Raw genomic sequence first — 13,677 nt, 5'->3', positions numbered from 1 at the left:
ATAATGTACAGTATGTAGAAAATAATGTGTTTTTTGAACCTTAAAATGCATAAACACATTACATTACACCAAATACACAAAATAATGTTCTTTTTAGCAACATCATATGACCTCTTTAATAATAGTAAGAAGAAATGTTTCTTGAGTAGGTAATCAGCATATTAGAATGATTTCTGAAGGATCATGTGACACTGAAGAATAGCACAGCAATAAATGACATTTTATAATATATTACAATAGAAAACAGTTATTTTAAATTGTAATAATTTTTCACAATATTACTGCTTTTACTATATTTTTGATCCTTGGAGAGCAGAAGAGACTTCTTTCAAAGACATCATTTCAAAGAAATAAGGTATAATGTATAACTGTATAATTCTTGGAGTCACAGTTTGATCGAATTTCGATTCAATTTATGCATAGATTTCATTCTAGGTTTTATGTTACTTTTCTTATTTGACTGCAGTAGACAGTTTAAAAGGTCTTGAAAAATTAAAAATCTCACTGAATTAACTGCAAACCTTGAAATTTTGTTTGTTTTTCTTCCCATTTTAGACAACTCAAGTATTATAAAACAAAACATTTCGCTCTAAAGTGAACTGGACACTACTCAGCTGTCCACTAACTTTTTAATAAACTCAGTTTAAAATCAAACACACCCCACTCTTTATTTTCTCATTCATGCATGTTTCTTTATAACACTTTAAGTACAGTAGTACTGCGAAATTAGATAAAATGGCTAATAGAAATAAATAAATTTTTGAAATTTGTGAATCTGGTACTGGTAGAAGACAAAAAAAGATCAGTAGAAGATCGACAAGGAAAAAAAGAATGGTGTCTTTGTCTACACTGAATTAGTCAGTTGGGAGTGATTAGATGAATGTAAATTAACATTACATTTAGTCATTTAGCAGAGGCCTTTATCCAAAGAACAACAGAAGCAATCAAACCAACAAAAGAGCAACAACATGGAAGTGCTGTGACAAGCCTAACCCAGTAAACATAGCAGTTTTTTTCTAAATAATAAATAAAAACTAAACAAGTAGATAGAATAGAAAAAGAATAGAGAACGGCAGTGTTAAATGGATCACAAACAGTGAAATCAAAACATGAACTGAGAAATCAAAAATTCCTTGATCTTTTGACAGATAAGAGTTCACTGTACTATAAAAACATCCTGTAAGTTTCAGAACTCTAAACTTTCTCGTTAGTCTAAAAGCAGCTTAAATTGAAGCCAATCTGCCAAAACAGCATGTTGTGGAATGTGCCACTTTATGATGTAATAGTGTGGCTAAACCCCGCCTCCACAGAAGAACATCAACGCTTGCTTCTACATCACTGGCTGTTTAGCCCCGCCCATCGATTCACACATGTAGTGTAAATTACGAGAGAGGCAAACGCAGGTCTACACAGAAACCAATCGATAAAGACGCTCTAAAGACAACAAGAAGCAGTGCAGCGCCAACCTGTGGAAAAACACAGGGTTTGCATCGCCTTCCTTCTGATCCCAACATTAGGAAAGAGTGGATTTACTTTATTTTTAATGAAGATCCAGATGGCGTCAGTAAGAACTTGGTCCTTTGTTCACTTTATTTTACCACGGATTCATTTACAAACAAGGCACAATTTGAAGCAGGATTTTCCGAAAGATTTACACTACAATACGATGCTGTGTTGTACTGGACCTGACAGTAATGTCCCACCAAACAAGTGTGAGTGCTCACTATTGCTTTGTCTGTTATTACAAATCGTTTGATATGTACTGAGTATTTATGTGTTTTTAACCTAAATCACAGCAGCGTCGATCTACAACGGATGTAGGCTGTCAAAAATACACAACTGTTAGCCAATCACAGCAGTGGGCATTTACTTCCTAGTCAACAATACATTTAACATTGTAGAGCTTTAAGGAATTAGGAAAACTGGGTAAAAAAATTTAAATGCTGCTAAAAGAGCATACGGTTTTTATTTTTATTTTATAGGATATGACATCACTGTACAAATGTCACGGTTTCAACTGTTGTGACTCGCCTTGTTTCAATGACTGAGCATTTGCTGTTATGAATAGGCCTGCATTAAATAAGACACAACTGAATGTGCCGATTCATGGTTTGAAAACTTTAAATATGTAAGACTCATAGCTGCGTTTGGTTTCTAGTATCAGGCAGCAGCAATTTCCTCAAAATCAATAGGACAGTCACATAAAACTGACCACGAGCTGAATCCGGCGCACAGGCCGACAGCTGACAGGCCCTGGTTTAAATCAGGGACAGCCAGGAGAAGCAGAACTGTTAGAACTACAAATAGCATGTGTGCCTTTATAAAAACAGTGTAAAAATGACCTGAGCTAATTATGTCTGCAACACTTTGATAAAGTGGGAAACGTACCCGTCATGCACGCTATCTCCTCTGGTCCGTTCCTCCTCTTTCTTCTGTCTGCTGCTGTTGGCTGCGTCTGCTCTTTCTGTAAAGGTGGAGACAGATTTCACAGACAATGTTTGAGTCAGATTAGTCTACAGCATTTCATAAACAGCACTTAAACGCAAGTCAGGCATCTCATAATTTCAGGGGAGAGTTTTTCAGGAACTGTGAGTCCCACAGCTCTTTACCAGCACTCAGATTCCTTGAGTTCGCTCTGATACCAAGCACAGCAGAACAGGTCAAAGTTTCACTATGACAACATGATTCAATCCATGAGGCCTCGTCCAGCGTACCTCAGCGGGTGATGATGTCATGAGGGTGTAGAAAAGAGGAATGTGGGCGGGACCAAAACAAAGCTTCCTCAAAACGATTTCATACGGGGCAGGAAGGGTTTGGCAACTATGGTTTCCGCATTAACACAATAGATTTCGGTTGGCTGAGATCTGAATAACAAATCATTTACAAAGCTTTGACTGGCTAATCGTGGCCTGTGGGCAGCACACTGCACTATGCTGGAGCTGAGATGCATGTTTCAACGCTAACAAAGAAAGACACTGCCAGAAAGATGAGGATTTGAAAATAAAAAACGCATCTTATGGATGTTATTGTAAATGACACATTTGTGCATTTTGACATTTTAATGTTTACATCGCAACTTTAATAAACTAAACAGACACACCTGTTCATTTTGTGTGATTAATTCAGATTAAATGCTTGGATATTATCCATTCAGTTCTGAAGAAAAAGCCTCACTTTGTGACCTTGGAATGGATTGGATTCTCATCTTATCATTTCTAAAAGACACTCATTAAGTGGAAAATGAGGAGACGTCAGTCCAAATAAAATAAAATTAAAAATAATAATAATAATAATAATAATAATAATAATATTACACTTTTTTTTACATCAAGATTTTAGGTTACAATTTATATCCATTAGGGTCTGACAAAGACTGAAAATGGATTGTCAGATTTAAATTAAGTTGAATTGAGCAGTTTACAAAGAGCATCATGAGCTACAATGGGAACAAGAAAAGGAATTCAAATGCTCAAAAGTCACAAATGGCTTATTTAATTTGTGACCTATAAACAATGCAGAATCTGAAATAAAAAACCAGGGAAATTCTTAGTTGCTCCTAGTGACAAAATTCTAAGAAAATTCTTAGAAAAGTGTCTGTTCCCCTTTAAATGTTAGAGAAGAAGATCCTAGTGAAGATAAAAGTGATTCACAAAGCATCTTAACCCTAAAAAGAGCTCTCAATGTCAAAAAGTGTTGGGAGTAGGGAGGAGGACTTTCAAGAGGCTTAAGAGTTTCTTTAGCAGAGGAGAAAATGGCCAAAAGACGAAGAAGGAGAAGAATGTACTTAATAAAACACAAGACAATAAAACAAAAAGACAATACATTAGACAAATCATAGATAAACAACAACACATATATAAAAAAAAAAACAAACATACATATATATATATATATACACACACATACAGTGCTTAACAAATTCATAAGACCACCACCCAATGATAACCAAATTCATTTTTATATTTCTGTTTAATCCACCAGTATGTGTAAGCTCTTTAGTCACAATGGTATTTCTAATGCTAAAATATAATTATTGTTGGGATTTAATGGATTCAAGTTTACTCAAAAGCAAGTCTTTGAGACCCACCAGAAACTATTTGGAAGTCAATTATAACAGAGACTGTGGAAAAGTACCTAAAAACAATTCAAGCTGTCATCAAGGCCAAAGGAGGCCATACAAAATACAAATAAAATATAGTTTAAAAATATATTTAGTTTAGTTTTTGTTATTATGTGTGAATAAAGACTATTTAGTTTATCTGCCCAATAAATGACAATAGAATATTTTTTGTCATAGTCCTAAAATACTTGTTTTCTCACTTTATGACAGGTTGTCTAATAAATGTGTGTAAGTGTGTGTGATTAGGGTAAAATAGGAAATAATAGACTCTATTTAAAAGCGCTCTTTTCTTCTTGGACATCCAATCAGTCTTCAAAAGGATGTGTCATGCCTAGCAACGGGGTCAGCACCGTCCTGAATCACTCCTAGTGAGAAATCCTGAATCAGGAGCTCTCTGTGAGGATATGGGCCCAGATCTTGAATCCCAGGCTTATGTGCTCTCAGTATTTTTAAGATGATGTAATTGGTTTTTCATGAATTTTCATTAATTTTGTTTTGTTTTGTTTTTGGTTAATCTTTGGTTATTTCTAAAATAGTCATGTGGTGTGACAAATGAATAGTAAAAGTCAAAACCAAATATTTCAGAATTAGATTGCTTTTAAAAAAAAATACTTTTACAGATGTGGAATACAACATCACAAAACAGGACACTACAGTCAAATACCCCATAATGCTTAATAGTGTTGGTGGTAAGTAAGCAAATAAGCAGAAAAGTAAATGAAGACAGAAGATAATACACAGACGTGAACAGTTTATGACACTGTTAGATTACTTCCATAACTACACATGCTCAAAACACAGGATTAAACATTATGTTTCTATATCAAAGCCTATCTAGTCAGCATTTCTGAATAGCAAAAGGGTTTTATTATTATTTTGTAAATGTTAGAACAATCGACCATTTTTGGCGCTCTACGAGTCGTGCTGTCTAGGTAGGCAGCTCACTAGGGGTTGAGACACAGCCAGTCAATCACGACTAAACACACTGCACTATGACAAACCAGAAGAACCGAGTTATTATTTTATGTCTACTTACCGAGATAACAGTGAAGACACACGCTCGTAACGTTAATTATTTACATATGGAGATATCTATACGTTATCGATTTACTTTGTTTACATTTCTATCTAACCGTGAGCACTTTTCTTACCATTTAATCCAGTCGTGTTAGACATCTCCCCGTTTTCGCATTCTGACTCTATTTACACACGGACCGACTCGACTTCATTTGACTCTAAATAGCTTTTGGCACCGAGCACTACTATGTTGAAGGATTATGAATATTAATGTGGTCACTCTGACGTCGCGTCGTAACCGTCCTTTAACGTCCAGCCATGAGCCTTCGCTAACGTCAGCTTTGCAGCCAATCAAATAGGCCGTTGGAGTAACGTCACATTTCATTAATTATTCATGAGCACCGACTTCGCCATAGTATGATTCGTCATGACGCTTCAAATTCGTTCGCAGACTCGCGCGGTCGAACACAAAGCAATAGATTGAGTTGATTCACTCTCGACTAGAAATATAATGAGCATGTTATTGAGAAACAACACCGAAATTCCAGTCCAACAATGTATCCAGTGATATCTTCCTTTAAGCCTGTAATATATACACAACTATAAAACTATTATGCAAATATGGATTCAGACAACACTTATATTGTAGAACGTGTGCCTGCGTGTTATCTAAAACTATTAAAACTATCAAAAATATTTAATTGAAATAATTATGAAATAAGATAAAATACTAATCAATTAAAAGCTTAAAAAGCTAAAATGTTAAGATAGAAATCTTGCCTTGGTAATTAAGTTAAAGGACTAAGATTGCACAAACTAAAACTAAATAGATATATTTTTTACATAATAAAATGACAAAAAAATGACTAAAACTTAAACTAAAATTGATATTATAAATGAAAATATGAATACCGCATGATTAAGTATTACTGAAGCATCACTGTTAATTGTTAATAATCTGACATTGCTACAGGAGATACAGATTATCAATGATCTAACAAGCTTGTGGTTTCACCGAGGTTATAAAAACTGTGCTGATGATGCAGTGCTGGCATGTGGATCTTCTGGTCTGTTTACTGAAAGGAGTCCATGCAAATCGAAAGAGCAACGGCCACATATTTTTCTGTAAGGGTTTCAGTGTTTGCATGATTATAGAGACCACTGTACAGTAACCAGTTAAAGCAAATACACTGTTTTTATCACCAATTAACACAGAGCAAAGACATCTCACAGGTCCATGAAGAACCTACTTTGTACAGATAGAATTTTACGCGCACCCTGATTTAAAATAACCGATTCTACACAAAAGCATGCTCCTGCTTCCCTGAAGCCTTTAAACACTATCTGCTTCAGATATGAGTGACAGTACATTATGATATGAACATGTGCGACTGCATTACTTGCATAACTGAGACCTGCCTGATATTTGCAATGCTTTTTATGCTCAATAAGGCTGCATTTATTTTGATCTAATATAATTATCGATATCGATAATTATCGTTTTCTATTTGAATGTATTTTAAAATGCAATGAATCAATGTGATGGCAAAGCTGAACTGGCTAATGCAATGCTTACCTGATTTCTTAATTTGACTCATCTTGACAGTCGTTGCTCCGATTGATTTTCTTACTGTTCGAGCTCCTTTTGACATCTTACGGTACTTGGTAAGCCATTCAAATTTTGGTTTGTCCTTCGGATACTGCTCGCAGACATCTGAAAGTTTAAAAGACAAGTTTACTTTTTTACATAGATGAATTAAAGTTCAGGATAAAACATTTTCAAGTGATAAAAATGATGATAGAAATAGATTGGTCTCACTCTCACTCAGCCGATTACTGCCTCTAAGGACATCAATGATTCTTTGTATATTCAAAGAGGCAAAGTGGAACTGTATTTTGCTCTTTACTTTGTTGCTATTCTCTCTCTCAGAACTACCAGCCACAATTTCACACTAACATCAGCATCTAATCACTCAGAAGAGCCGTAACTTCCCTTTTCGAGCAAGTGGCTGCTGTTGTCTATAGTTTCTGTATTACCACAACTGATCTACAACAGTGTTGCCGCTTACCTTGCAAATTTCTAATATTCTTCCGGTTAATGAGCACATCTGCTGAGCCCCTGATACTCGCCATCAGCGCTCAAGGGATGAAAGTCCTTTTGTTAAACATCACTTAGCAGAAGCACATTTCCTCTGTAGACCATCAGATGAAATGACTTTCAAACGTTCATGTTCAACTCGCAAAAATATACTGTTGGGTCCACAATCATTAGCGCAAACAGAAATTTCTGCTACTTATTCTGTATGTTAAAAGCCACAAACTGAGTCAAAGCAGACAACCTACTTTTTTTGAACTCAAACCCCGCCTCTCACACCCTTCTGTTCTGCAATCTTATTTTCTCTCGTGTCTTACTTAACGTGTATTTGCTAGATTTAGCTGTCGTCTGAGAGTTGCGCACACTGGCTGCTTAGCTTCTTCAGTCTGAATAACCTTTAGACGATTTTATAAAGAAATATTTAGCATTCGGAGGCTGTACAGCTTAGCTTTCCTGTAAACGCCTATTACACAATGATTCCAAAAGTACCATTTTACCAGGTAAATGAATGACAGAACAGGTCAGCTGACGTCTTTCGCTTTCACACAGCTTTGCTCTGTTTGAATGGGTTTCAGCATTTCATTAGGATGAATGGAAACGCGTTTGGCAGGTTTGCTGTGATGGTACGAATTAAATGTTTTCTTCTGCATCACTGCCATGTGGATTCCCCTTCATTCAATGGACTCCTGAATATGACCAAATAGTTCTACACAAAAGCATCCAAATAAGATTAAACGTGTTCTCGTATTTTTACCAAAGGCTTTTAAAAGATTTTTAGTGTTTTTGATAAGTGTCTTAAAGGGATACTCCAGCCTAAAATTTTGTCATTAATCACTTACCCTCATGTCGTTACAAACCCGTAAAAGCTCTGTTCGTCTTCGGAACACAATTTAAGATATTTTGGATGAAAACCGGGAGGCTTGAGACTGTCCCATAGACTGCCAAGTAAATAACAGTGTCAAGGTCCAGGAAAGTATGAAAGACATCCTCAGAATACTCCATCTGCCATCAGACGTGCAATCTGGGTTATAAGAAGCGACGGGAACACTTTTTGTAAGTGAAGAAAACAAAAATAGGATGATACAGAAGAGCGTATGCAGCATACGGGGATATGGAGAGACACAGAGGAGAGGAATTGTTGAATAAAGTTGTTATTTTAGTTTTCTTCGTTTACAAAAAGTGTTCCCGTCGCTTCATATAACCCAGATTGCACGTCTGATGGCAGATGGATATTCTGACAATGACTTTCATACTTTTCTGGACCTTGACACTGTTATTTACTTAGCAGTCTATGGGACAGTCACAAGCCTCCCGGTTTTCATCTAAAATATCTTAAATTGTGTCACATGATCCTTTAGAAATCATTCTAAACAGTGATACATTGTTTTTTTCAGGATTCTTTGATGAATAGAAAGTTCAAAGGAACAACATTCTTTTGAACTAGAATCTTTTGTAACATTACAAATGTCTTTACTGTCTCTTTGATAAACCGAATGCATCCTTGCTAAATAAAAGCAGCTTTTGAAAGGTAGTGTGTGTAAAAGGAACTTTATGAGATGCATTTAATATTATAATAACTTTTATCATAACATAATGCCTTACCGCTCCACGCCCGATTGACTTCACTGAGGAAGAGACGGGTATGAGAACCAAAAGGTAACTTCAGCTCCAGCTCCTCTTTGAAAAAAGTTACTCGTACCTGAGTATCTGCACCTTTGTAGCGACAAATGAACTAGCCATTAAAATAGCCCACGCTGAACACTGATGCACTGACTTTATGGTAACTTTGGATGTTGAGTAGCAGCAAACACTGTAACTCACCAACAACAGCAAGCTCATCTGGAGATGAAACTGTGGAGATAACAGATAAAACCATTAACATGTACCATCAAAGTGCACTTCCAATTCAAATGAATCAAATAATTCATTCTTACCTTCAACAACTGAGAAGTCATAAGAAATGGGTATGATTTCATCCAGTGTGACATCATCACCAGTGATGGCCATTCTTCGATGGGAATATATGAATAACCTGAAAAAATTCAGTAAGACAAACAGGACAAGTCGAAAGTCTGCAAACGCAACATTATTTGTCTTTATGCTTTTTGCAATTCTATAATTAATTAAAAACTCAATGTTATTGTATATACTGTTACTAAAAGGCAAAAATTACACTAATAAAAAATATGATAGTAAATCATTTATAAAGTATTTTTTGGTTTGTTTTCCCAGAAGAGAAACTGTCAATTTTGGATGTACCTATATACCCAGCTAACAAAAACATGATCTAAGAACATTTAGCTAACGTTTCCATTACGTTATGAAACTAACGAAAATGTTTTTTCTTGGTTATATGACCATAAAAAGACTACATTAATGAAATAATCAATTTTATAAATTAGTAAACGTTATAGTAATGCTATATATTTGAATGTTCTATAAATCATCTAAAACTATGTTGTTGTTTTCTTAAAAATAAACATCAGTAACATTTAAAAAAAAAAAAAAGTTTAAAGGGATAGTTCACCCAAAAATGAAAATTCTGTCATCATTTATTCACCCTCATGCCGTTCCAAACCTGTATGAGTCGCTTTCTCATGTTGAACACAAAAGAAGATATTGAAGATTGCTGGTAATCAAACAGGTGGTGGTTGCCATTGACTTCTATAGTATTTTTTTTCCTACTATGGAAGTCAATGGCAACCACCAACTGTTTGATTACTAGCAATTTTTATTTTTGTGTGAACTATCCCTTTAACAAAAAGGTTTAATTAACAATATATAAATAATGTTTTTGTGCTAATGTTTTGAGATCGTTATTCGCTCAAACAAGCATTCTATTATCATAACTGGAATAATGTTTGTTCATAACTATGAGGGAACCTTATCAGAACGTTCCCTGTTAGCTGGGTAACCGCTCAAAGCTTCAGTCAAATTTAGATGATAGATGTTGCAACTACATGAACTTAAACCCACAAAATTACAATTCATAGATACAATTCAACAATATTATTGTTGAAAATTATTATATTGGTTTTCTTAAAAGTCCATTAACTCACGCATGTTCGTTGTTTTGTTGCACCAGTCCAATCAGTTTGCTCTGTCTCACATCATTCAGCAGAGAAACACACTCCACAGCATGTGTTGGGCTGCTAAGGAAATCTAACAATTCATCACGATTCTATCAGCCGAGATATTATAATGACTGATGCTCGGGTTATAAGAGCCAATTTTACACTGCACCCTGGCGACATCTAGCGGACCCGTCAGGAATGACACATCGGAATTTCCTTTTTTTAATTAAAACTGGGCATGCCTTTTTTTTTTCCTTTTTTTTTTTTTTAAACACGCGGTGTATGCTTAGCTTGATACACTGTAAACAGAAATCTAGAGAATATTAACTACGTGACATTCACTACAATTTAAATAAATTTCTTATAGGCATACATATCGTAGGCATACATAGAGAGTACAAAGTTTCGCAAAAAACATAAGTTCGTGCATAAGAAAACATGCTGTAGATTTCAAAAGCACGGCTTTAATCTGAGAAGAAATACACGTTTGCAATGCAATCACGGTTTCAGATGAGCGCTGAGAGGATACTATGGTGCAGTTTTCTCCTTTGGCTAAAGTCTCTTGAATCGCCACGGACTGATCCATTATTCACAGCGAGTCTGCTCCGGATACTTCACACGTAAGAGGTGACATTTACGATCATTTTACATCAACAAACGTTTAAAGTGTGCCGGATAGCGGTCCGAAGTGTTTTACTGTCTTCATGGTTTCCTCTGGGTGTGCAGATGAGACTTCCTGTCCGATAATGCCACGCTGCAGATCCAAGAGTTCATGTTCAGCACTCAAATCATAGTTTTATCATAGCGTTTGCAATCGCTTATCAAGAGCCTCACCAGCCACGCTAATAGAACCACTTCTGATTTTCTCTTCTTTAGATGTATTACTTTTCTTCTTGCCAAGAAGTGGCGTCAGAGACCGCAGAGACACCAAACTTGGTAGGATGGACTCAAATCCCACCCACTCCTTTAGGGCACACGCACTAGTTGGCGCTATAGTTTGTTATATATACTGTATATAAAAACCTTGGTAGAAGATTAAATAAAATAAGTATAAAAACTTACACTTGAAACTAACCTAAATAAAAAATTAGAAACATATTTTAAGAAACTGAACAAATCCTGAAGAAAAAAAAAACTAAAAAAAGAAAAGCACATAAGAAACTGACTAAAACTAAAATAAAATGATAAACTGAAAATATAAAAATGAAAGCTAATTCCACATATTAATTAATAATATAATAGTATAATACTAAAATAACACTACATTCATACTACTTTCTGCAGGGCTGTGTGTGGTATGGAAAACTATTGCACAATTTCTGAGTGCTGCAGTTTTGTTATTGTTAACTTAAAAATAAAACGTTTTTAGCAATTAAAATAAAGCTGTAATTAAATATAAATATTTGGTGATCAACTTTAACTTAAGTTTTTAAGTTAAATTAAACTAATAAAAATGACAAAAGCAACAACATTACTAAAATGAGTGAACTAAAACTGATCTAAATCCACTTCATTCATCACACTGGAATTGGAAAGCCGAGCACTGCATTGTGGGATTTAAGTATTAAGCACACCTTCTGCCCCCCAAATGAAATTAATCTAACATACATTTTGCTTTTTTATTTAAATGTGTGTATTTAAATTATTACAAATGTATATATTAAATAAAAATGTACTGCACAGTAACTTTACAGTAAAAACATTAATAAAGTGAGTGATGTTACATTTATAAAAAAAAAAAACATGATATTACAAAATCACATTTTAATGTGGGGTTATGTAAGCTAGTTGAACAGAAAAAATAATGTTGTTGCCCTATATGTAACAACATAGCATAACATAAGCGATACATAAGCCTATTTTAGCATGATAGTGTTGGTTATGTACAGTATGTAACCGTGATTCTATGACTGGCGGAAGACTGCCAGAGGGCATAACTGAGTGGAATATCTTTCTGTCCTCCTCCTTGTCGAGAACCTAATATAAAAGCTGTCACCTCGTGACCTTAACGACGTGTCTGTCTATAAATGTCTCCTTACACGTCATAACTTCCTCAGAGTCTTACATACGTAACAAGTGTTAAATTTTCTTGGCTGCAGGGATCTCACAGGACAAACCTCTTGATGCATCTCGAGGTCTTCTGAGTGAACCGCTGGCAATATCACTGGTGTGTTAACATAGTTACTGGACAATATCTTGGGTAAAAAAGCAGGGTTTGGCCACAACATCACTTTGGAATTTTCTGAAACACACTGTAAACATTGCGGGGCCACAGAGAGCACATTTAATTCATGATGCGTTTTGCAAAAGAAATGGCCATTCAAAAATCGGATTTCAAAGAAAGCCATTCAATATTTGCTAATGGTAGTTGTTCAAATGGATACACGCTAGGGGTTGAACGACTACTTATTTTTTAAAGTAGACTTTTATGTGATGAAAGTCAAGTCAAAGTTGACTAGTCGCTGATGACGTCATTAATGAACAAATAATTCTGGAGCTGAGACTCAAACATCTTGTGCACAGCTATGGTATATGCCACACTGCTGCCCACGTGGCTATTGCACCTATAACAACTAATTTTATCAGTTCTTTTGTCTTTGGGTCATTTATATGAATGCATTAGTGAGAGCGACCGCGTGTGTGAATTAATTTTACCTGGCAGCGTCTCTCTACTAGTAGTGAAGCTGTGGGATTTAGTTATTAAGAATTATATGCTTGAACTTTTCAGTTTCTCATCTATTTTATTGAGAAATCACAGAACAGTCTTGACAATACATTTCCGCTCTGAATTATTCTGTGTGCGCAAGATCAGCACGTGATGTACGAGCTACTGTCTGTAGCCTATGTGTGTGTTACAGTGCGGCAGCGCATTAGATTAGAACGGCGATTAACTTACCTGTACAATAGGCTGTTTAAAACATTCATTCTCCCGTTCAATTTCGAGCATCCAGTAATATAATCACACATGTTTTGTGGAGCGCTTTCAGAGCATTCATTTATTTGTCATTTTAACTGTTCAGAAATGGAGCGTAAATGTGAAAGTCCTTTAAAAATTTCTTATCCTGTTGCGCCCTCTATAGGACCAGCGACTTGTCAACGTAAAGCTTACAGCGTCATGGCATTGAAGTCAACTAGTCGACTAGTCGATTAGTTGGTTCAACCCCAATACACGCAAAGATTTTCAAGAACAACAATAAGAAGATCCCACTGTGGAATCATGACTCTACAGGGAAGATTAAACTGGTTAACACCTTTTAAAAAGGCAACCACCAATTTATGCTTCCCAATAGAGCAACCATCTATGAGACCAATGTTCACTGAAATCGCAGCCACATGAACTCTTATTGTGTAATGATGACAGGCCCATCGTC

The 13,677-nt window shown here is 35.5% G+C and overlaps 1 protein-coding gene across 5 annotated transcripts in view; it reads right to left on the bottom strand.

The window, feature by feature from the left end:
• Positions 1-11,283, bottom strand: part of LOC109089619 (type II inositol 1,4,5-trisphosphate 5-phosphatase-like) — a 29,422-nt gene extending 18,139 nt beyond the window's left edge. Inside the window, exons 1-8 of one of the 5 annotated variants that reach the window (XM_042771941.1) lie at positions 11,141-11,283; positions 10,836-11,060; positions 10,292-10,371; positions 9,167-9,264; positions 9,054-9,083; positions 8,835-8,945; positions 6,714-6,851; positions 2,389-2,464 (exon numbers count right to left, since the gene is read on the bottom strand). In XM_042771941.1, the coding sequence (XP_042627875.1) occupies positions 2,389-2,464; positions 6,714-6,851; positions 8,835-8,945; positions 9,054-9,083; positions 9,167-9,264; positions 10,292-10,371; positions 10,836-10,892 (590 nt within the window). In that variant the 5' untranslated portion in view covers positions 10,893-11,060; positions 11,141-11,283. The other 4 variants (XM_042771940.1, XM_042771942.1, XM_042771943.1 and 1 more) reach the window with 4 other exon arrangements.
• Positions 11,284-13,677: the final 2,394 nt, after the last annotated feature.

This window comes from Cyprinus carpio, chromosome A16 (genome assembly GCF_018340385.1).
Source record: "Cyprinus carpio isolate SPL01 chromosome A16, ASM1834038v1, whole genome shotgun sequence".
NCBI lineage: Eukaryota > Metazoa > Chordata > Actinopteri > Cypriniformes > Cyprinidae > Cyprinus > Cyprinus carpio.
The sequence above is the reverse complement of the archived record's forward strand: the minus strand, read 5'-3'. Positions and strand labels throughout refer to the sequence as shown.